The sequence below is a fragment of the Rhipicephalus microplus genome, chromosome X (genome assembly GCF_043290135.1).
Source record: "Rhipicephalus microplus isolate Deutch F79 chromosome X, USDA_Rmic, whole genome shotgun sequence".
NCBI lineage: Eukaryota > Metazoa > Arthropoda > Arachnida > Ixodida > Ixodidae > Rhipicephalus > Rhipicephalus microplus.
This window is the reverse complement of record NC_134710.1, coordinates 371,354,733-371,379,473: the sequence shown is the minus strand read 5'-3', so window position 1 is coordinate 371,379,473 and position 24,741 is coordinate 371,354,733. Positions and strand designations below refer to the sequence as shown.

The following is a 24,741-nucleotide window of genomic DNA, read 5'->3' as shown; positions in this document are numbered from 1 at the left end:
GGGTCACTGGGTGGCGCCATTCACAAATTATTATGAAAAATACCCGGCCCCTGAGATTTTCTACCGACAACTTCAGAGCCTTTCGACCCACAGTTTCGATTGTGGCAATCTCCACTAGAGACGCTGTTCGGGACCTAAAAAAGACCCATTGAGAAGACTATTCGCCCAGGGCCCGTTAAACTTTCACGGTTTACTCTTGAAAGGGAACCTGTGGCGTCGTCCAAGATTTGGTATGGCTATGTTTGTAATGGTTGTGTAATTGTTTCACACAATATGCACATAATACTCAACGGCGTCACTTCTGCCATATCCACCAATTGCTGCCGCTTTTTATAATATTGATATTTATAATAATGTTAATAATAATAGAAATTTTCATTTGCATAAAAACACGAACTATCAGATAACGCGCATGGCTAGAGAGGAAATTTCCTCGCGATCATCTGTCTGCTAGCCCCTCCCCGCAGGGCGAAAGAGACCAGAGGATATACCTATTTGATCTTCTAAAGCTGCTTAAGGCAGCTTTTATCTTGGCTACCGCTACTGTGTAATCATGTTTACAAAAAATAATAAATAAATAAACCAAGAAGTTGTGCGCAGCGGAGTCGTTATTTTGGTCGTCGTTGTTCGAGCCCGGGGCAGAGCAAGTCGGCGTACCTCGATGTAGATAAATGTGCTCCTCCTCGGTAGGCTTCATAAAAGACAAGTGCGTAGTTTCGTACAAGAAACTACGCCGTATCAAGAACACTCCGAAAAGTGACGTGTGAATACAGCGGAGATCCGCGGCAACCGCTTGCCATCGCCGCCGCTGATCACAACACGCGCGCCCCGGGCCACGGGAGCGAAATCGGACTGCAGCGCCACTAGATCTCGCGATCGCCATGCGGCTCGCTTTTCGGGCAGAGCTTTCAAACTGACTTCATTCTAATAACGGAGGCGTAGCTGGAGAGAGACAATGGTGGTGGCGGTGGTGGTGGTGATTTTTGAAGAAAGAAAGGCACCCAACCTATGTCTGTCACAGGGCGACACGGCGCAGTGCCTAGCAGAGCAGAGAGCATGGCTAAAAATGAGGTGCAGGTGTGCAAGTTAAGTCGGTGTCTTCCTGTGTGCCTCCAGTGTGACTAAAGAATTGGCCAACGAAAAGCTATAAGCACGACAAGTTGTGGGCGGAGTCTTACAAAGACCATCGTTGGAACAGCCGTCCACAAGAGCCGTGTTTCGGTGCGTTTCGCGCAGGCGCTATCAGCGAAGTGGTGCACATTGTGGTGGCTGTTGTACATATGCTCCCGTGGAAGGCCCTCGTGGTCTGCCTTTGTGTGAAATTCCACCATACGTCGCCCCTAGAAAATGAAACAAATACCACAATATATATTAATAAACACGTAAACGCGGTACAAATAAAGAGAGTGCGAAAAAATAGAGAAAATAATGTCACAGGGTCGAAACCGTACCGCAGCATGGCCTCGTAGCACATGTAACACGAACTTTTCGCAACAACGAATGCTGGCTACGCAAAATATTTTAGGTGCCTCTGTCTTAAACATTCAAATGTGGTATTGTCCCTTCAAGGAATCGCTCCTCAGATTGCTCTAGAGCAGAACTAGTTCGTCGACGAAACACACCCGGCGAACATTATCTTGAGCCCCACCACGGTGGTGTAGTGGCTAAGGTACTCGGCTGCTGACCCGCAGGTTGCGCGATCGAATGCCGGCTACGGCGGCTGCATTTACGATGGAGAGGGAAGTGATGTAGGTCCGTGTGGTCAGGTTTGGGTGCACGTTAGAGAAACCCAGGTGGTCGAAATTTCCGGAGCCTTTCACTAAGGCGCGTCTCATAATCATGTTGTGGTTTTGTGACGTTAAACCCCTAGATGAATCAATAAAGATTTCTTTTTCAAGAAAAAAAATACGGGTGCCCGATAGCACAATCGATACCGGAGCGAAATTATTTCCGCCTGCGAGCAAGTTCAGATCGATTGGTTCACAAAAAACTATCCACAACTAGCTTTACAAGCTTACAACTTTACTGAAAACTTCGCAGAGCCAAAGAAAAAAATCACTGTAAGGCGAAAATGTTTTTCAAGTTCACCCTGTTTCTGTTTTGATAAAAATAACACTAGCTTCTTCGTACCAAACCATAAGTGGGCTTACGTTTTGCCGGCTGATAAGCGGGAAACTTCGCGGCACTGTTTCTTCTCGAGTTTCCACACCCAAAAACAGTGCACAACGCCTTGTATCCTTTTGTTAGTTTGGCTGACATTTCGAGCTCGTGCGCATTTCCCAACACAATTTTACTTCCACGTAATTTTACAATTTTCTACAGGTGGACATTAAAAAGGGCAGGAGACGATGAATAGAACAGCCAAAGTAAAGCCCTGCGTTATGTTTAATGCTGCTTTCTTAAGTAGCGCTTACAATTGTTACGTTCGGGTTCCCGAGCTGCAGGAAAAAATCATTTTACCACTTTTCTGTTTTTCCTTTCCATCTTCGCTTTTCTGCCCAAGCTTGCGCTCACACGAGAGAGTAAACGTTTCTTTCTTCGTTCCACAAGTGTTGTTTTTGTTTTATCCTGAGCGGTGCTAAATGCCTCTTGAGAAAGGACACCTCGCAGCAGAGGCTGCCCAAAGTAGTCGACTGCTGAGTGGTGGCATGGCGTAGTTGAGGCAGGGTGCGCAGGTGAGGCGTTGTGAGCTTATGTTACTCCATGGGGCGGTGCATGTATAGTTTCCTAAAATTGACTGGAGGGGACTCTGGCACTGTATCGGTCAGCCACCATGGAAATGATGGGTAGTACACAAATTTGCCTAGTCCACACTGCCTTTGAGCTTGCGGACTTCAAACGCACTTTTGCTTTGTTTATTGCTGTGTTTTAATTTTGCTTCAAATAAAAAAAACAGGACATAGTGAACTTGCGGACTCGATGGGAATTGTTGAGCCTAAAGAGGTCAAGATACAGAAGTGTAACAGCTGAACGATTGCTGATTATCCTGTCTTGAGAAAGCGGCTTCAAGCCACGTGATTGCGAACGGACCGGAAATGACAAAAATTAGACAAATATGTTCACTGCCCGCCATTCTAATGCTCACTGAAGCTCCATGCACCGCAGCTCCCATACACAGTGATAACATTTCCTGAAGCGTATTTATAGTAAACTCTATGCTTACTAGAACCGGAAAAGCACCAGAAACACCATGAAAGCAATTTAGTTTTCATGAGTGGAGGACTGGTGAAAAAGGAGTGGAGGGACGACGACTTGGCGCCACTTAACCTAGCCGGTAGAAAACACACAGATGGGCTTCAGGCAGCGGAACATGTTGGATGTATGGATGCATGCATCCGGCTGTGCCCTTTAGATCGTGCGGCAGCTCACGCCACCTACCATAAAGTTAAGTGCTATCACTATGTGTTGAAAGATTAAACCTCGCTCACGCCTTGATTTCAGTCATCAATGAGTTAACCTCTTCCTGGTTATTTCTACCCGTTTAAAGTCTATTTTGCCTTCCCTGTCCCTAAATCCCATGCTTTAAAAATTTCGCGCCATTATCTTGGACTGCAGGGTGGAGCCTTTTACAGATCATTATCAAATGACCAGCTGTTTCCTCCTCCTCTCCACACGCACTAAATAACGTGTCTGTGCCTTCTTATTTGGCTTGGTTCGTCTTGGTCCACAATACTCCCGTTCTGGCCTCGAACAGCAGAGAACTCCTCCGAGAATTATTTTATAGCATTTTTTTTTCGCAATTTCCTGCTTGAATGTTTGGTAGGTCTCCAGTGATGATTTTGTAAACATTCCAATCTTCCAGATGTCTCCATCTGCTTCCTTCACCTTCTTTTTCACCAGTGTTTCCTTTTGGCTTGATATTTTGCTGTTGCCTGAATACTTGTTTGAAGATTTTTCGAGTTTTCTTTTTCCAATTAGTATCAACTTGGTTCATGTCCAAGTAGCCGAAAACTTTTCTAGCCCACCGATCCTCTTTCATTTTTCTCAGTCGCACCTCAAATTCTGTCTTGCTGCTAGCTTCTCTGCACCCGAACGATGTCCATCCTATGTCACCCTGTACCCCTGATTTGGGGTATTCCTGTATGCTCCCAAAGCAAGTCTACCTATGCACGTTTGATTTGCAATGTTGCTTGAACTTCTGATCTCGCATACGAAACCGCTTTGCCGAACGTCAAACCCGGGACCATGAAACCTTTCCAAACTCTTCTCACACCGTCATACCCTATTGAAAAACCGCCCACCATAGGAATGGTGGATTCCACCATCCACAATTTTGGTGGATAATGGTGCTGGAAATATTCGTGGCACATGGTGTGTGGTGGCACATTGTGGATGATGGAGCGCGCAACAGCGTCAGAACCACCGTGACGAGCTGCCACTGAAAAATAACATGAATAATTGTATAAAAAGCACTGCATGAAGCACCTGTAAAAATGTGACCACGAAGATTTTAACACGCAGCCTTCCGTTTTTTAACTGAACACGCCAACCACTGCGCCATGCCGACTTGTAAAAATTTCGTTGTTCAGTTGCCAATAAACTTCTAAATTGACCGTTGAACTTCAGTTTTGTTTGTTATTTAGTCCAGATAGACGGGATCTGCACCTGCTGCTAAAACTGGCACATTTATGAGCACAAATATCTGCTGTTTAGAATGATTTTCACTGCCCTAATAGTAACAACGCTATGTTTTTCTTGCAATTCACAAGCGCAAGAAAAAAAAAACAAGTGGACTGATGAGCAGGTACAGTTTACCGGCGGTTATTGTCAAGTTTATTATCCGTTTCTCGCTCGTACTAACGGGCGACATCTGCTGAGGCTTTAAGACGACTCTAGGATGATTTGATAGATACGCCCACCCAAGTGATTGATTAATGCGATTTTTTTTCGCCCAACGTACAGCACAGTCTTGCTAGCTCACTGCTGTAGCTATATTGTTAGCAACAAATACATAACAGCTTGGTCAAAACGAATGCAGTGCGCAGGAAAACTTGTGCTATCACATTGGTTCGGTAAGCATACGAATGGACAAGTTTGTGTTCTCGCATTAAAGCCAGAGAAGTACCAGCGAGTGCGATTGGCGGCTGTCGATGACGGGAACCGTAAGTTTGCAGGAAGTGCTTGAACCGCGTCGCATAGATATTTGTCGTTTCTTGTGCGGACACTGTACACTAAAAAAAAGTCAGCCACGTATCTGCATATTTCACAGTAAATGTCACCGAAAGACGATAGTGTTGCGTATGGAGAGAGTGAGCAAAATGTTTATTTGATGTTCTGCGCGAGAAAATTGGTAATTTGTATTCTGGAAGCGCTGCGTCAGAGAGTATCAACCCGTGGAGCGAAGGCGAACGAGCGCATCCAGGCACGTTAGACACGAGTGCCAAGTTATCTTCAAAAACGATGGAAGGCGTGCGCGCTCGAGGGGGAAGATGTGCGCCGGTCTCGGAGGCGATAAAGTGTAGAACGCGAAACGATGGGCAGGTGCCACCACCATGTCGACTTAGCAAAGCGCTGAAAACACTTGCCTTTTTGAGCATCGTGTTGCATTGTCAGCGCAGCGTGATAAACGCTATGGTCCTTAGAATTACTTGTGTGCGCCTTCTCTAGTAAAAGGCCCACAAACAAAACATCGAGGTGTTACGGTGCCTCAGATATGCCCAATAATTTTAATTGACAATCGCACTAGTATCAACGCGGAAACGTGAGAAATATTGGTGGGCGCTGCGAATGGGGTTGGGCTTTTTAGGTATCGTTCGGTGCCGTTAGGGGGATCGTGTTCGCGGACAGAGAAGTGTACATACGGCCAGAACAAAATTTTGGCGTCGAAGGTATTTAAGAAAAATTATCGCCTTTAAAATGCTTCATTTAGGTTAAGCGATGTCACGGCTGTCCTGTATTGTGGTTCTCACTCGTTGAATTTGTGTATTCTGAAACCCAGAAGCGGCGATTACGTTTGTACGTGCTTGGTCAGTAGGCCTTTGGTGGAAATCATGGTGTTGGAGCAGAAGGGTGAAAGTGAAACTCGCTTACACTTGTCTCGACGTATGTAGAAGGTAGACTTCATTGTCTCGACGTATGTAGAAGGTAACATCTTAAGCCTGGTTCAGAACGCTTGGTGGAACTCCGGGGCCTCTTCTTATTCCTTCGGTGCTCCGCCCTTACACAACTATCGGTGAATCGTCGCCTCTTTGTCATCTGATAGGACTGTATACTTGGTTAATCAAAAAACCGCCACATGGACGCAACCTTCGTGCACGAGAGGACTCCATCTCTCTCCCCAAAACACACAACCAAAATCTAAATAAAACACAACTACAAAATGTCAAGAGGCATGGGCCGGTTTCGTGGCGCACAGTTAGCTAGAATTAGAGCTACGCGTACGGGGGTTGGCGGCCATAGGATGGCTTCTCTGTAACACATAAGCGTCTTGACAATGGGGCAATAATCCACCTGCCCCAAAAGCGTTGTAAGAGGAACCGCTCACTGACCACACGTGTCTCCACTTGCGAGCTCGTTTTCAAGGTTTAACGCGGAAGCTGTCGAAGACATGCCAAGGTGACAGCATCAAAGGGAGGAAGTGATTTTTTTAAAAAAGAGAGGAAGTGAGCTCCGTAACTGTCTCTCAGTGAGAGGACACCTCAACAGTAGCTCACGAGGGAGGGGGGCAGAGAAGATAATAAAAGGATAGGATTAAAAGGTAGAGAAATCGAGAGAGAAGGAGAGTGAGATGGTGGGACGGGGAGTGACGGAAGCGAGGAGAAGACAGGAAAGAAGGACACGGTTGCAGAAGTCTGAGGACGGGGCACCACTGGCGAGAGCTCTTGTCGGCGACAGTAGACGGCGTAGGGCTAATACACTCGGCCGGAGCTACATTGTCATCCTCGTAAGGGACCGGCGGGAGGAGGTGGCGTAGGACCAACCCAGTTGGCCAGAGCTACGCTGTCGTCGGAGATCGCGAGGGCACAACCGGTCGGCACGGAATCCAGTGAGCGAGTCCTCAAAGGCGCCGTATGTACGTGTCGCAAGCCCACCCACTTTCGCGAGCTATACCATAAGTAAGCCGGACCGTGACGAAAGGTTCATGATAATATTCGCGTCTTTGCAACGCGCGTCGCCTAGCTTTCAGGCATTCGAACAATACACAGCCGGCTGTCAGCCGAACCGAGGTGGGAGAGGTTCATTGATCGGCCGGATTAAAGTGCCGTGAGGCAATCAAGGCAATCAATATGATTTGTTTTCCGCTAAATGAACATAGTGTCAATGACGTTCTTGATTGCAAACCTTTTGCTGCCCACGCAATGGTAGTTGGTTTTTTTAGTTAATAGGAACTCGGATTGTTCGGCAGTCTCAGGCTCGCGGTCCCTGCACATCTCTCTTTATATATATATATATATATATATATATATATATATATATATATACACACCATTAATCCTATCCTTTTATTCCATCCTTACCCTCATCCCTTGTGAGCTACCCTTGAGATGTCGCACCAGAGGCAGATAGTTACGGGGCTCACTTTTATCTCATTTTTTCTTATATAACCACAATCTCAGGCGCTGCTGAACTTCGCGAGGTACCATGCGGGCGCCGCACTGTCTGTGCGGTCACGGCAAATCCAGTCAGACATGCTTGGACTGAGTGTCATCAATGGTGTGTAGCGACACCACGGACCCGAGCTAACGGGGGAGTTTCGACTCCCTCCCACGCCTAGCCGTGCGTGGCTTTGCCGTGTCCGGGGAAAAGGGGATCCTGGGGGTTGAGCCGACGCCGGGTGATTGGACCTTTAAGGCCCCCCGGCAGAGGCAACACACCCCTTTGGCCCCGGCTTCACGTAGACGGCACCCCTGGGCTGACCCACCCAGGGGAAATCGGCAGTCGCCTTTTCCTATCTCTCTCTGCCTACATCTTCGTCTTTATCTCTCGCTATCTATCTGTCCTGTCTTCTACTCTCTTCTACTTACTTCCAATTTTCCTGGCGGCGAGGGTTAACCTTGTGTGGTGGTCCTACCTTGGGTACACCATATTTGGTTATAGCAACGATGTACAGTTGGCATGGCAGGGCTTGCTCCATCACAACCTCTGCCGTGTCCCCTTGTTGGGCTCGGTGGTGGGTGACTGGCATTGTTGCCGAACAATGTACTCATTTAATGGGATCGTCCAACATTTTCGCAAATGATCGTCCCCCGAAGCGGGGGCGCACCGATGCAACCGCTGAAATCCTCCAGAAAAAGAAAGACACCTTCCCCAAGTATCACGTCATCCACTGTGAGAACACCGACAAAAAAGTCCGTAACATTTCACCTTTCCTAGTGTCAAGGTGTCTCACTGAGACCATCGGAAGCGGCTACAAAGCCACGAAGATGGCCAGTGGGGACCTGCTGGTTGAAGTTAAAGATAAGTCGCAATATCAAAAATTGACGAACCTTGTAGCGTTTGGGGACCAACCGATAACTGTCACCGCCCACAGAACAATGAATACGGTGAAGGGTGTCGTGTCAGACGTTGACCTCATGGACCTTACTGATGATGAACTCCTGGCCGGCTGGAAGGATGAGAATGTTGTACAGGTACAACGAATAAAAATCAGACGAGACAACAGGGAAATACTCACTAGGCACATAATCGTCACCTTCAACTCTAGCACACTCCCAGACGAAATAGAAACAGGCTACTTGAAGTTGCACGTCAGACCATACATTCCGAACCCAAGGCGCTGCTTCAAGTGCCAAAGGTTTGGCCATGCATCACAGAGCTGCCGAGGGCAGCTTACTTGTGCTAAGTGCAGCGCTACGGGACACTCTGCTGATGACAACTGCAATGCTGAAGCTCACTGTGCAAATTGTGATGGTGACCACCCGGCGTACTCGAGATCCTGCACAGCTTGGAGACAAGAGAAGGAGGTCATCACTATCAAATATAAGGAAAACATAAGCTTCCGCGAAGCCAGACAGCGTCTCTCACCGTACCTTGCTAAAAAGTCATCATTCGCCGAAGTGGTGCAACGGGGGCCAGCACCACAACGGCATCAGGCGGCCGTCCAGGCCACGCGTAGTGCGCTGAGGCGACCGCCCCTCGCCCCCACGGTGGGAGCAGCCACGGCTGCCCTACCCTCCCCTAACGTGGCCACACTGGAGGCCTCTCCTAGACCTGGCACCAGCCGGGACAGCTCAGAGGCCAAAGAGGTCCTGCCGACCTCTTCTCTGGTGGGGTCAAAGGCCTCGTCTGCCAAGACGAAGCCAACACAACGCCATCATCGCTCGCTAGAGCAACTGTCCGACGTCTTGCACGAGGCGATGGACACTACTTCTGGCCCAGCGGTGCAGGCAGCGCCTAAGGAGCGGCGAGACACTCTCGACCGCTCCAAAAAAAGCAAAACCCCAATCACAGGGCCAGAAAAGGGCCCTGTAAAATAAGTGAACCTGCACCATTTTGGAACTCGCATTTTTTAGTTCTTTTAGAAGCAAGTCACCTCCATTCTACTATATCCTACTCACTTGTCCTTCGATTTTTAAACTTTTACATTCAACATGGCTTTTATAATTCATTGGAACTGTAGAGGGCTTTTAAACAATTTTGGTGACGTAAAGGAAATACTACACGACTTTTCTCCTGTAGCCTTGTGCCTTCAGGAAACCAACCTAGGTGATCGATATCAAAACATCCTAAAAGGCTTCACTGTTGTGCGGCGCGATCGTACGCAGGCAAGCCGACTGTCGGGCGGTGTGGCTGTTGTTGTTAAAGGTGGTATAGCAGTGAGAGAAATTCATATTAATAGTCATATAGAGGCCGCCGCCGTTACCATTGTAGCGCACAAAACCATCACCGTCTGTTCCCTCTACATTCCACCGCACACGCAATTCACCGTAAGCGATTTAGAATTAATTTTAGACCAACTACCCGAACCTTTTGTGATAGCAGGTGATTTTAATGCACATAACACGCTTTGGGGTAGTAAAACAGTTGACTCTAGAGGACAAACACTTGAAGATTTTATTTTAGCCAACGATGTTTGTCTTTTAAATTCTGGCGCTGCCACTTACTGCTCCCCAAGTTCAGGAGCTATGAGCTGCCTGGACCTTGCGCTATGCTCTCCAGCGCTGTTCACAGATTTTAAATGGAAGGTAATAGATAATCCATACGGTAGTGACCACATGCCTGCACTCATCAGTCTAACCACAGCACTTCCTACCATACCCTCCAGACCACCCCGCTGGCGACTTCATTTGGCAGACTGGGCTCTCTTTACCGATCAAGCCAGTCTGGATAAAGAGAGTCTAGATAATCTGAGCGTAGATGAAATGAATCAAAGGATTACAACGTGTATAATCGCGGCAGCAAAGAGAGCTATCCCTCAGTCTTCTGGTTGCTTAAAAAAGAATTTGAAGCCCTGGTGGACGCACGAATGTACAGAAGCCAAAAAACTCCAAAATAAAGCCTGGGGTATCTTCCGGAGGTACCCGACGTACGATAACCTCATCTCCTTCAAAAAGGCGAAAGCGAAAGCTAGATATGTTCGTAGGCAAGCCGAGAAAATCTCCTGGCAAAACTACGTTTCATCCATAAACAGCTCGGTCACATCCAAAAGAATGTGGGATCAGGTTCGCAAGTTTAATGGCAACTACGCTGCCTATACCATCCCCTTTCTTTCAACAACAGGTACTCAGACATCCCTACAGGAACAGGCAGACCTATTAGGGCTTCACTTTTACAACATATCTAGCTCAGCAAACTATTCAGAAACGTTCCTAAGGCACAAGCAATCTATAGAAAAACAAAAGCTTCCTACAGCAGGTTTCTTAGACTTGCCATACAATGCGCCTTTAACCATCCATGAACTGAACACAGTACTTTCCACAGGTAAAAAAACAGCGCCTGGTCCTGACACAATACACTATGCAATGCTCGCCCACCTGTCGCCAAAAACAGTCGAGGCCCTTCTGTTTTTCTTCAACGTTATTTGGCAAACTGGTCGAATGCCCACGGATTGGAAGAAGGCCATTATAATCCCATTCCTAAAAACGGGAAAAGATTCTACATTAGCAAACAGCTATAGGCCAATCGCACTTACAAGTTGTCTTGCAAAAACTTACGAGAGTGTCATTAACATCAGGCTTACGTACGTCCTCGAAACAGAAAACTCACTAGATATCCACCAATGTGGGTACAAAAAAGGTTGTTCAACAATTGACCACCTAGTTCGGCTGGAAAACACAATACGAGAAGCTTTCTTACACAAACAACACTGCCTAGCAGTCTTTTTTGATCTTCAAAAAGCCTACGACACCACTTGGAGGTATGGTATTTTACGAGACTTGGCGGATCTGGGAATCCGCGGCAGAATGCTTAACTGTCTCTCCGACTTCTTGTCCAACCGAACCTTCCAGGTCCGCCTTGGCGTGACACTCTCTCGTGTATTTACTCAAGAAAACGGTGTACCTCAGGGGTGCGTTCTGAGCACTACACTTTTTGTTGTGAAAATGAACTCTGTAAACAAAGTTATACCATCCACACTGATGCATTCTCTGTACGTTGATGACCTCCAGATTGCGTGCCGCGCGTCTAACATGGTGACATGTCAACGACAGACTCAAATCACGTTGAACAAACTAACACAATGGGCGGAGAAAAACGGCTTCTGTTTCTCCGGGGAAAAGACAGTTGCCGTAGTGTATTCTCAGAAAAGAGGCTTGCAGCCGGACCCAATTCTTGAACTGAATGCAACAGTCCTACCAGTTAAACAAGAGCACAAGTTTCTAGGAGTCATATTTGACAAGAAACTTAACTTTCTATCACACATTACCAGTCTAAAAATTAAAGCGACTAGGGCACTCAATGTCCTCAAAGTTCTGTCGCGGAAGCGGTGGGGCGCTGACCGTAAGTGCCTTCTGCACATATATCGTTCATTGGTGCGTAGCAAATTAGATTATGGAAGTGTAGTTTACGGTTCAGCGAGACAATCCTACCTCAAGAGACTCGACCCCGTACATAACAAAGGGATACGCTTGGCAACCGGTGCATACCGGACCTCGCCGCTTCCCAGCTTGTACTCCGAGAGTAACGAACCGGCACTGGACAGCAGACGAACGCAGCTAATGCTTACATATGTCCTAAGAGTTCGCTCATCGCCAAACCATATATGCTACAACATTATCACACACTGTGACAAACGACTCCATTACACAAACAAACCAAACGCAATAAGGCCACTTATACTCAGATTCGAAGAAAAATGTCGCGAGTGTAACGTCCCTACAGATGCCCTTTCTGTTACTAAAAGGCCAAGAAGGCTGCCTCCCTGGAAAAACTTTACGCAATTTCTTGACCTCTCATTGACACATCTCAAAAAACAAGGTACACCACGTGAACACATACTGCAAGAATTTCGCATCGTTCAAGAAAGGTACAGCACATACAAAGAATTTTACACTGATGGCTCCAAAACGGCTAGTTATGTCAGTAGCAGTGTAGTCCAAGGTGCGTGGGAAGAAACAGTCAGATTACCACGGTTTGTTTCAGTTTTTACTGCTGAATGTTATGCCTTGTGGATGGCAGTAAAAAGAATTGAAAGTGCTAGATACAAGAAAGCAATACTTTTTACGGATTCCTTGAGTGCATTGAAGGCCCTCCATATACGCTCTCAATACGAACCCTTCATCGGCGACATTTTAAGCGTATTATCGCGTCTAAGTGAAGGACAAAATATCCGGTTCTGCTGGGTCCCAAGTCACGTCGGGATACCCGGAAATGAAAGGGCAGATCAGTGCGCAGCAGCAGCAAAGAACTTAAGTATCTCGCAAGTAAATGTTCCCGTTAGGGATAGTATCCGCGCAATCCGTACAGCGCTAACATCTAAATGGCAACGGGAATGGAATATGACAGGCAACAACAAACTTCAACTAATCAAGCCATTCCTAAATGAATGGAAGTCATGTTACCACCAAGAACGTTTTATCGAAGTAATCCTGTGCCGTCTTCGAATTGGTCACACGCACATCACTCATAATTACTTGTTAAAACAAGAAAAACAGCCAACATGTGATAAATGCGATGAACCTCTAACAGTGTTGCACATCTTGCTTACATGCGCACATTTGGAAGCACATCGAAGAAAACATTTTTACACCTTGTACAAGTTACGCATTCCACGTCACCCCATGTTCCTTCTAGGAGATGACGCGCTGATACCCCTAACTGACGTTGTCAACTTCCTGGATGACACCAAATTTCTAAATAAGTTATAAGAAGCACGCCATCGTATTTGTACGGTACAGATCTGCAAGATTCACGAACCTGTGTGGCCACAGCACGGCCTCTTGCGAGAGGTCAGTGCTGTGACAGCTTCTTTTGAACACAGCACTTACCTCCTGGTCCTTGCGCACAAGGACACAGGTGAGGCGGGAGTGCTGGAGCGATCCCCTCACATTTTTTGACAAAATCACCTCACGCACATACCATACCCATTGACCACGCCATGTACCATGTCCATAATTTTAAAAGTATACACATTACGCGATTGGTTTTAGGTCTCTATACAGCCGCACAACATTATTCATTTTATTCCATTAGTCATCGTCAACCGCGCATTCATAGTCATGACCATTGTAAAGGAAAAATCACCTGGACGACGAAGCACATTTTCCCCTGACTGACGGATTTACTCCCTCAGAGAAAATAGTTTTTCAATCAGACTTTCACAGCACAATGTATGCCGAGCTAACTAGTGACGTTTTCTTTTGCTCTTTTTTCTCTCCTTTTTTTCACCATGTGGCTGGCGCAGCATAGCCTTAGTTGCTTTTGCGCCACTAAACCCAACATAACTAACTAACTGAGTGTCATCAAAGCATTACTGCGAGCCGGACAAAATTCAGCGCGACGGCTGACATGCTTCGCCAAGCTTACCGCACAAAGTAAATAAAAGTAAACATAAAACTGCCGTGACACCACATCTCACTGTGTTCCTACAGTGCAACAGTGTTTAAATTATAAGAAATAGCTCGTCATTTTTGCCCCTCACTCACGGTGTGTCGCAAGGCAGTATACTTGACCCGCTCTTCAATGTTTATATTCAAAATACTATGCAGCTTGGCACAACAGTTGAATACGTAATATATGGGCTCGATTCAACAGTATTTGATGACGTTAACACAGATGTTATTGTAAGCAAAGCAAATGATATACTTTCGAAAGTTCATTAGGATCCAAAATTAACCAGACTAAAATAGGTTCAAATAAAACTAAATCCATTGTTTTTCGTGACAACAAATACTTACTCACTACCAATCAAACTCTAGTACTTGATTCAGTACCGATAGCTATTGTTAATACCTACAATATACTTCGAGTTTATTTTTTTTTCAAATGTAGGCTGGGATGCACACGCAAATTTAGTTTACAAAAGCCTTCTTCGCTAACAGAAGTGCTGCCTCTTTGCCGTAACATTTTGCCGCTCAAGGCCAAATGCCGGGTATGTTATGCGCTATATAATTTACATTTATTATATTGCAGCTTCGTATGGGCCACGACAAGCAAAGCAAATGTAAAGTAACTTAATACACTGCAAAAAAAGTAGTCCTCCAGAGTGTGTATATTTAACCGTTCGGAACGACACGTGGAGCTTTCTTTGAAATGAATAAAAATTGTGAAACCCTTAAGCTTGGCCTTTAAGAGTTGAACACGACAGCGAAATTCGGCCCCTAGTGAGCCTTTCAACGGCTAAGTACAAACTTAATTTTGTTTTGTTACACACACACGCGCACATAAACGCGCGCGCGTGCAAGCGTGATGTCTCTATATTAACGGAACAGGTTCTTGATCATTTTAACAGCACTTTTATAACAACTTCATAAAAATATTGTACAGTGACATAGTCACATGGTCCTGTACTATGAACTGCGCACCGACGTGACACTGGTATTCGTAAATGGTCACACTGTCTTTCATCCTGCGTTAGCTATCTGGTAGTTGTTCGACTTGTCCTTCTAGTGACCTCTTCCGGCCAACCACAACAACTATCGCCTTATGGTCCGTGAAATAGCCGCTGTAGTACTTCACATCTTTAATGGCGTCGTGAGAATGAAAAGCTAAATCTATGCAAGTGTTTTGTTTGTTGAAAGTACAATTCCAGAAGCGACACAGAGTCTCGCAATGCCTCACAGACAGCAGCACATTATCTAGCGTTTGTTGTTTGCTTGATCAACGCCTCTGGAAAGGCATGTTTTTCGCTAGATGGACACAGTTGTTCATTTTTAGAGCTCTTCGAAAGTTTCTGTGTGTTTTAGCGGCGATGGCTGCACACACTATCCCGGCCTTCTTCGACGTAGTTTTCTGGCCTCCCAAATGCGCCTACAAATTGCCGAATGAGCTCGTTTTTGTCGTGACACCTGTCGAACAAAATTTGAGGAGACGTCTTCCACTACATGGCGTTTGTGAAGTGTTTTTCCCGAAGCAGCTGCAAGTAACCCTCGTGGCTTTGTGATAGGACATCTGCTTTCCACGGCCCCGCCACAATGGTCTAGTGGCTAAGGTAGTCGGCTGCTGACCTGCACGTCGCGGGTTCAAATCCCGGCTGCGGCGGCTGCATTTCCGATGGAGGCGAAAATGTCGTAGGCCCGTGTGCTCAGATTTGGGTGCACGTTAAAGAACCCCAGGTGGTCAAAATTTCTAGAGTCCTCCACTACGGAGTCCTCCACTACATTTAAAATTTGAAGCTGATAGATTTTCCTTGTCAATAGTCAGCCCTTTTGCGTGATAGCACTAGGCGATATTTTATAGGGAATAGATAGGGTGCAGAATTCATTGTATTGGCTGATCACGGATATTAATTCTCTACGCAAGCCTAAATTATTATTGCTGTGCGCAAAATTGGGAGTGCACGTTGGGAACGCCGTACGGAAGCCGTACAATATTAAAGCATTACTTGCCGCAGAAGTAGATGACGACGAGCTTTTAGAATCTTGGGAAACTGTTAAAGAGCACCAGGCGAACGAGAAAAAAAAAGCCATGCTGATGCCAAAGAGCGTGAAGCAAAGGAAGAAAAGAGGCGTGCCGATGACGTAAAGAAGCGTGCCGATGAAAAATAAAGCAGTGCTTATAAAAAAAAGAAAGGTTATTGTTTGAGCTCAAATTAAGACGGGTAGAGCTGGAACTGCTGCGACCAAAGGCTTCTAGCGTTGAAGCGCGCCCCAGTCTCAAAGCTACGAGAAAGGTAGAATATTGAGGTTCGTATGCAGTCTTTCTAGGTAGGAGAGGACATCCGAATGTTTCTCGTGAACTTTGATAGGACACGCCGAGAAATGAAGTTTCCTAAAACGTCGTGGCCGCAGCACTTCTTAACTGTCGGGCCGTGTCGGGTAGCTGATGCGCAGGAGAGTTTTAGCGCAGAACAATACGAGGACTACGACGTTGTGAAATCTAGTCTCTTCAAGATGTAATGCCTATATCCAGAGGGGTTTCGCCAGCGTTTCGAGAAATACACACAGTTCAAGGGTGAGTCCTACGTTGAGTTCGGGTACAACTTGAAGCTCCTCTTTGTGAAATAGCTTAAGAGCCTGGAAGTAGTTAGACACATAGCGAAGGTTGACGAAACCCCCTGCTAGAGCAATTTTACAACATGATTACCAATCCTATGCGCCTATGGATTCTCTACAGGTCTGATGTGACCACAGCTGAAAAAGCCGCGGAGCTCGCGGAAGAATACGCGTCGCACCATGCATTGCAACGCACTGAGAAGTGGACGCACGACGCATTTTTGATGCAAGGCATGGAGAATAGATCCGCGAAGATTTGCAAACATGAAGGCAACGTGAAAAACGCAGAGCCGAAGAAAGAGGTCGAGCAGGCACTACCTAATGTTCCTAGTAAAGATGAGAAAAACAAGTGGTTTTAAATACAGAAGGCGATCACATGCTATAAGTCCCTTCAACTGGGACACCTTGCTTCAGGTTGCCGAAATGAATACGTTCTGTTATCACTTGTAAGAATCGACGCAGAGAACTTGAGGCTACCTAAATTATTCATGGATAAACTCGTGGTCAACGGAAAGCGCTAAAGAGTGCTTCGAGATTCCGTGGCCAACATCTGCAGGTGTGCATCTTATGTCAGCTCCAAAGATTTCACAGGCGAGTGAGCATGAATTAAACAGGTGGTGCTGTAACATAGTGTTTGTGTACCTCTCGCACGCGTCGATATTCAGGGGTACTTCGGAGCGTTCACTGTCGAGGCTGCTGTTTCGGCTAGACTCCGATCGGAATATTCCTGCCTGTATTTCAATTATTCGCAAAGGTGAGTTCGGAAACTGGGAACTAGCTTCAATCATTCTCACAATGACCCATTTCTCTTTAAAGCCTCGGGAACTTGCAGGGAATCAGTTACAATTCACCAACCGTGACTCACGCAAGCGGCTCACTCCCGCTGCACGTGGATTGCCCGACGCCCGGAAGCACTGCCGAGCTAGATGCTAGACTTGTTTTTAGAGCAGGTGCTGCACACGATGGTGAGAAATCTCGTTTTGTTCCGACTATATCTAGAAAGGCGAGGCGTTGTTACCGACGGAATTAGAAGAGGAAAGTTGATCAGGCGAAAACGTACTTCGCTTCAGCCTTGCATTGTAGTCAATCAATGGCTTAAGTGGCTGCTTGGAGTGACAAGAGTGCCTGCATGAATTCTGAACTTCAACCTAACGTATTTTCAGTTTGTCATTGGCCCAAAATGATGTTTTGCTTAGAAACCTGAGAATTGAGGTACTGGTTGATGCGTTTGGCAGTGAGTTTTTGTCCATCTCGCCTGCCAACTTTATTGGTCGTTTGAAATTGAGCTGGCAGGTTTTAGGGTGTGTTGTCTGGCATTTGTGGGCTGTTCTCACAGGGGTGTCTTCAGTGAAGCTATCAGCAAGATGGGGCTTCTGCTGAAAGCAAACCCAAGGACCAGAACTATTCCGAGCTCTCCGAACCGTCGCAAGGGAAGCCAATCATGCAGTGTTGTTTTTTGGGTTGTATCGCCTTATAGTAGTGCTGAGTTCAGGACAAGTGTGCTGGGGCCGATGATACGGAGCCTTGAGCTGTTCCGGGGATCTCGAAGAGCGTGCACTTCGGACTCCGGAGCAGTGACCCTCTGAACACAGGCGGCAGGCCTTTGTCCATCACCACCATGGCGGAGATGCGGTTTTGAACTTGATACGCGCTGGGCAGTGCTCTCTCGCCCCCCCTTGCTGGCCTTCCTCCTAGAGATACTGACACAATTCACGCACACTGGAGGCGTCCGACGGCGACGTTGGCGCGTGCCTCAGACGCTGCGTGCGTCCAACAGCGAGTGGTGCCCTCCTCCTCAAGCGTCTCAGCGCCTATATTGGCAGGCGCATTTAACCTCAGGCGGCTTCCTCCTCCATGTTTTGTGCATACGTTGCAAATATAAGCGTGTTGATTCCTTCCAGATGCCTTTTGTCTTGCCACTGACTGGATGCTCCCTGCCCGGCGTTAGTCCTCGCTACACGCTACCCAAGTGACCAGCGGGGCCTCTTTCGCATAACAATGTGCTTGCCAAGGAAGGGCGTAGGCATAATTTTTTTCAGTGGGGGGGGGGGGCACGTGCTTGGTCTGAAGGGGAGGGCCGGTCAGATAAGTGGTCAATTTGGGTTATGTTTGCCTTGTTTGCCATGGCGAAAAGCAATCGGAGGAGTGGGCACGGGTCCGACGTGCCACCCCCTGGCTACGCCACTGCTGCCATGCAACTTTCTGAGATTCAGTAATCTCTTAGAGCGTACAAGAACGTAAACTCTTCAAGAGTATCGAAGACGTCAAACAATATCAAATTTGCCAAAGTGAATGTAGCTGCTTGTGCCGCAAGGATCCTTCACAAAAGCTGGAACACGGAACGACTCAGCTGCGTGTGTTCCTGCCCGCTCAGAGAGCCCGGGAAATGAGGAGGCACATTGTGTGCTCGCAGTCTGGCGAACCGGGAAGTGCACTACTTAACCGTTGCTTCCACGTGTAAAACACGCGTCTTCTCATAACGAAGTTGCAAATTTCTATACCGAATGAAGGCTGTAACCAGATAAGTCACGAGAGCGCAGGATAGAGTTCTCCGCCGCAAACAAAGGCATCTCACCAGTCCTCATAGGCTGGCAACAACTACAAACGGAGTATAGAATCTAGAATCGAAATAGCAGCCTAAAGGGAGTAGCCACCTATGATTACGTCTCGTAAGGATGTAGTCCTGCTGAAGTGTTTTGGCCAAATCCGCCAATATGTTCGGTGGGTGTACTCAACGGAGCTCGCGAAAGTGAGAAACAGTCGGCAATATGTTCCTGGTCTGATAGTTTTGCACGTGGGAGGTATATTGTCCAACTTATGTTTACTCCTTGTAATTTGAATGAGCTGCTATATACACCTTTGTTAAGGGTTCTGCAGTAAAATTAACTTGTATATTACTCACTACATCAGATAATATACCAGTTGCTCACAAAGTAATTCATCGAATTTCCGTTTTGGCACTGTTTCTGTTGCTCATGTGAAGTGATCTGTCTTCGTTAAATGCTACGGTATTTGCGATAAGTTTGACCTCTTACACTAAAGGTGATGTTTACGTGAGATCATTTTTTTCGTTTAAAGGTTCATTGCTGGAATGAAGTGCAGGGATGCCACTTCGTGGGCCCTTTGGAAAAACTGCTGTGGCACTACGACGAGCACTGCAAATTTCACGTTGTGGAATGTTTGCGCTGCGCGAAGCCCGTCTTTCACGTGGACCTGGTTAAGCACCTCGAGAAAGACTGTGGTGCCGCCTCTTCACATTCGGCCAAAAAGATTTCGCCCTCGGAGTCGTCAGCGGGAACGCCTGTGCACTCGTCGGAAGACCCGGCAATGCTACAGCAGGATACTTGTAGCGGACTGCCAGCCATTATGACACTGCTTAATAAGGCTGTACAATATGCTAAACGCCACGAAGTGTGGTTCAACACTGGCATTAGTGACTTCAAGGCGTCTATGCTGAAATTGAAAAGTGACATGGCTAAATCGTTCAACGTTGTCTCTTCGATCCCGTCACGTGAGAGCTCAGCCAGAGCATCTCTGTTGTCGGAGACAGAGAGCGCAGTAGTTCTCCGAAAGCTGGAGCACTTTGCCCACATGTCCATAAACCAGCTCGAACATATGCGACAGATGGTCACTCAGCTTGCAGGACACCGGTCTGTGACCGTGGACTGCAAGGCCCTTGTGCATTCTCCCGACAGGTATTACCGCTTAAGCAATGCAGTATCCGCGGAAAACGGCTTGAACAATAAAATTTCAAAGCAAGTCTACGCATTGCGCTTCGGGAATGCCGAAGAACTTTTTTCGAGCGTGCCGGGATCTATTAAGCTTGCTGATGTCACAATGCCCTTCACGAGGGACACATATTTCACGGTTGTCATCTCGAAGAGTACTGTACCTCTAAAGGATACAATGCTTTACATTGATATTGGGTTCACCGGACTCCTTGAGGACTCTCGGTGCGAATTGGATCACTGGACCGTGAGAGTTAAACATCCTGATAACGTGGACCTAGATCTAGAAGGCCCCAACGAAAGTGGCTGCGGCTGTACGCAAGCTACGGAAAAATATGTGCATTTTCACCGTGGTTTTTCTGTAAAACTTGATTTCGTGAGGTCTGGCGACTTCCTCAAGAACGGCTGTTTGATGCTCGAGATCCAGTTTGACGAGGCCTAATCACTTAGTATGCGTGTGTAGTAAACGTTCCACTCAATGCAAGATGTTTTACGCTGTGAAAGTTGTAGATTATGTGCCAGCTCTACAAGTGTCTATATACGGCCTTATTTTTAATGTTTGCTTTTTGCTTTATTTGAAATATGATTTGTTTTGATATCGATTGACCTCTTTGTTAGGCAATTTCACCTTGAAAACAATAGATATTTTTGTTTAATAAAACACTGCTGGTTGCTGGGTAGAATGTGTTGCATATTCCTATTTGCCTGAACTTCAAATATGCATTCGTAGGAGATTTCAAGACCATCAATATTAAGGACATGCATCCTTGTCGATCGTCAGATAGCTGCCTTCTGACCAGGATAGTCGAATATTTGCTGTAATCGAACACGTAAGAAAACACGCTGATATGTTCGCAGACTGAGCACCATCTCGGCTTCGCGCCTTCAGACCAGAAAACGTAACACCTAAAATAAAAAAAAATAGGCAGTTCCGTGGAACCTTCGTCATATGCAAGTCTTGATATGCGTGTCAATAGAACAATGTATTTCCATTCCTTCTGCTATCGCGAATGCCGTTTCGTGCACGTAATGTGGAACGAGCGGTGCATGCTTGTTTTTCCCGTGGATGTGAAAGTGAATGACGCAAAACTGAAGCTGGTACAATATATATAAAAAAACTTTTGATTGAGTCGACCTGTAGCCACAGCGTAAATAAGGCTTTTCCTTCAATCACAGAAATGGTATAACACGAAAGTGAAACGTGCCTAGAGATAAGTAACTACGCGCTTATTGAGCATTGTGTCGCTACAAGGGTGATAGAACCAATGCTATAACAACAAATTAGAATGTCACGCGAGGAACGGCAAGCAGCTTCAAAAAATGCAACGTTCTGCTCAATAATGGAGGACGCATACTGGGAACACAAGATGAGCGGGAGCTATCTGTCGCAGCTCGACACGTAAAGCGCATTGCTAAAGAACAAAAAAGGACGCACGAAACGAACCCTCAAGTATATCTTGTTCCTAAGGTGTGCTTCAAACACTTAGTGCATCAAACCTTTTCGAACTTGCTATACACCCACTACGTCGCCTTAAAGAAATAGGGCCAGTAGCGTGTGTGTGTGTTTTTTCTGAATAACGAGCTTTAAACCTCGAAGCTATTAATATGACATTTTCTACCGCCCACTGCCGTTGCGTGATTGTACGATGCACTACTGCTACATTTCATATTGCATTGCACAGTTAGTACACAGTATGCGCGTGTTAGTAAGCATAGATACTGTCGCTGCATTTCCAAGTAGAGGAAGTTCTTTCAACTGTACCCCCAAGCGGACGCGTGGCCGTGTGGTAGAACATCCGATTGCCACATGAACGACCCAGGTTCAATCCGCACTCGCAACTAAGTAACCTTAGTTCAATCTCTCAGACTCAAAATTGTTTCATAAATTTTTTTCTTTGCAAGGTCCAATTTTTTCGGTCTTGCAAAGGCTGATTCATCACTCACAACCAACGAGCCCGATGCCGACGCCAGAATTTCAGCGAAACGAGCTCTTTAACGCTGACGCATTATTAACCATTCCAGTTGTAGCTTCATTAGGCGGCGTGCTCTTTCTAAAAGTGGGCGCTGCACTAATAGAAGAGATCTTCGTGCTCTATGTAACTCACTGAGAGAGCACGACATGTAAAGACGTTAGGAATTGTGTTCAGACCGCAGGATCGTGTGGTTTAGTAAGGTCGCAGGGTGGTGTAAGTACTGCAACCATCTCGCTAGTCGCCATATATGGTCCAGCACTGCTGAAGCGTACGTGGAGCAGTGTTGATTCTTTACGAAAAATAACTTGGGGTTTTACCCATTACGTACACCTCTGTAAGCCCAAATGCGGCACATTGTTGTTCCTTACCCGACGCGAAAAACGATATCCTTCATTTCAGTTGGCTACACGCACGCGCACGCGTACAAAATTGGTAAAGAAATGTGAACTTCGTGGCAATTCAGCTTTTGGCAGTCGGTATCTATCTATCTATCTATCTATCTATCTATCTATCTATCTATCTATCTATCTATCTATCTATCTATCTATCTATCTATCTATCTATCTATCTATCTATCTATCTATCTATCTATCTATCTATCTATCTATCTATCTATCTATCTATCTATCTATCTATCTATCTATCTATCTATCTATCTATCTATCTATCTATCTATCTATCTATCTATCTATCTATCTATCTATCTATCTATCTATCTATCTATCTATCTATCTATCTATCTATCTATCTATCTATCTATCTATCTATCTATCTATCTATCTATCTATCTATCTATCTATCTATCTATCTATCTATCTATCTATCTATCTATCTATCTATCTATCTATCTATCTATCTATCTATCTATCTATCTATCTATCTATCTATCTATCTATCTATCTATCTATCTATCTATCTATCTATCTATCTATCTATCTATCTATCTATCTATCTATCTATCTATCTATCTATCTATCTATCTATCTATCTATCTATCTATCTATCTATCTATCTATCTATCTATCTATCTATCTATCTATCTATCTATCTATCTATCTATCTATCTATCTATCTATCTATCTATCTATCTATCTATCTATCTATCTATCTATCTATCTATCTATCTATCTGTCTATCTGTCTATCTGTCTGTCTGTCTGTCTGTCTGTCTGTCTGTCTGTCTGTCTGTCTGTCTGTCTGTCTGTCTGTCTGTCTGTCTGTCTGTCTGTCTGTCCCCCCCGCCGCGGTGGTCTAGTGGCTAAGGTACTCGGCTGCTGACCCGCAGGTCGCGGGTTCGAATCCCGGCTGCGGCAGCTGCATTTCCGATGGAGGCGGAAATGTTGTAGGCCCATGTGCTCAGATTTGGGTGCACGTTAAAGAACCCCAGGTGGTCGAAATTTCCGGAGCCCTCCACTACGGCATCTCTCATAATCATATGGTGGTTTTGGGACGTTAAACCCCAATTATCAATCAATCAAATCAATCTGTCTGTCTGTCTGTCTGTCTGTTTGTCTACCCGTCAAGCCACCTACGTCTGGGTGCTTTCGTCATAAACCCTTAGCTTGGCGAAAACCTAAATTAGTATTAGAGGGTTAGACGGTGTGACGAGTATGACTCGAAAGTCGTGATTTATGAAGTGACAGAGTCCGCGCGTACGTCGTCAGACTTTTTTCTCCAGACGCGTGTGGCACATACACTTATATCACTAGCGGGTATGTGCCTGACGGACGTGGCAGAACTGCGATTCGGCCTAGTTGAAGATATGCATCTCGAAGTTTTACAGCGAAAGCTACTATAGGATGAAAACTCGGGTCACGTGCGGCTGTAGTTGTCCACTCCCACCGCCACCGGTGTCCGTAACCAAAACGCACGAAATTAGAAATAAACCTAGTACCAATGCTACAGTGGAGCCCGAAACCGGTCCGCTGGGTGCCAGCCCAGTATTCTACCACCGAGTCAAGCTGCTGCATGGAACTTGTTGGCAAACTTGCCTGAGGCAGGCTTGATGACGGGAAAGCAGTCGCGTTATTACGACTTATAAAGCGTTTGAAAACAGCAAATCAAAAACCAGTCATCGCACAATGCGAATAGTGTCACGAGTGAATAGTACAATGCTCCCGCACATTACAAAAGCTTGAGGCTGCGCCGATGGTAGCAGCATGCGCAGTTCCTCCCGTATGATCACTCGAATGGATCACGCAGATTGTCATTGCAGATTGGCTGAACGACTGCGTACTCTGGCGTCTAGTCACAATTAAACAGACGAGTGCGCATCTCCAGAGTCTTCTCGATGGTCGTCGCTTCTGAGAAAAATTCGTTAATGGTTTTCGGTGGGTTTCTCATCAATCCCGCGAAGAGCTCCTGTTTGATCCTTCCCATGAGCAAACAAACTTTCTTCGCCTCAGGCATGTCCGGGTAAGTGTGACGGAACAGGTGGGTCATTTCTCCAGTGAAAATGATAATATCTTCATTTGGTAGCTGCACCCGGGTCTTCAGCAAAGCAGCGGCCCCC

General features: G+C 46.1%; 1 protein-coding gene across 1 annotated transcript in view; it reads left to right on the top strand.

Annotated features, from left to right (window-relative positions):
- Positions 1-20,940, top strand: part of LOC119161084 (uncharacterized) — a 31,153-nt gene extending 10,213 nt beyond the window's left edge. Inside the window, exon 2 of the mRNA XM_037413414.2 lies at positions 19,608-20,940. Coding sequence (XP_037269311.1) covers positions 19,608-20,699 — 1,092 coding nt within the window. The 3' untranslated portion in view covers positions 20,700-20,940. The remainder of the gene's footprint in view (positions 1-19,607) is intronic.
- Positions 20,941-24,741: the final 3,801 nt, after the last annotated feature.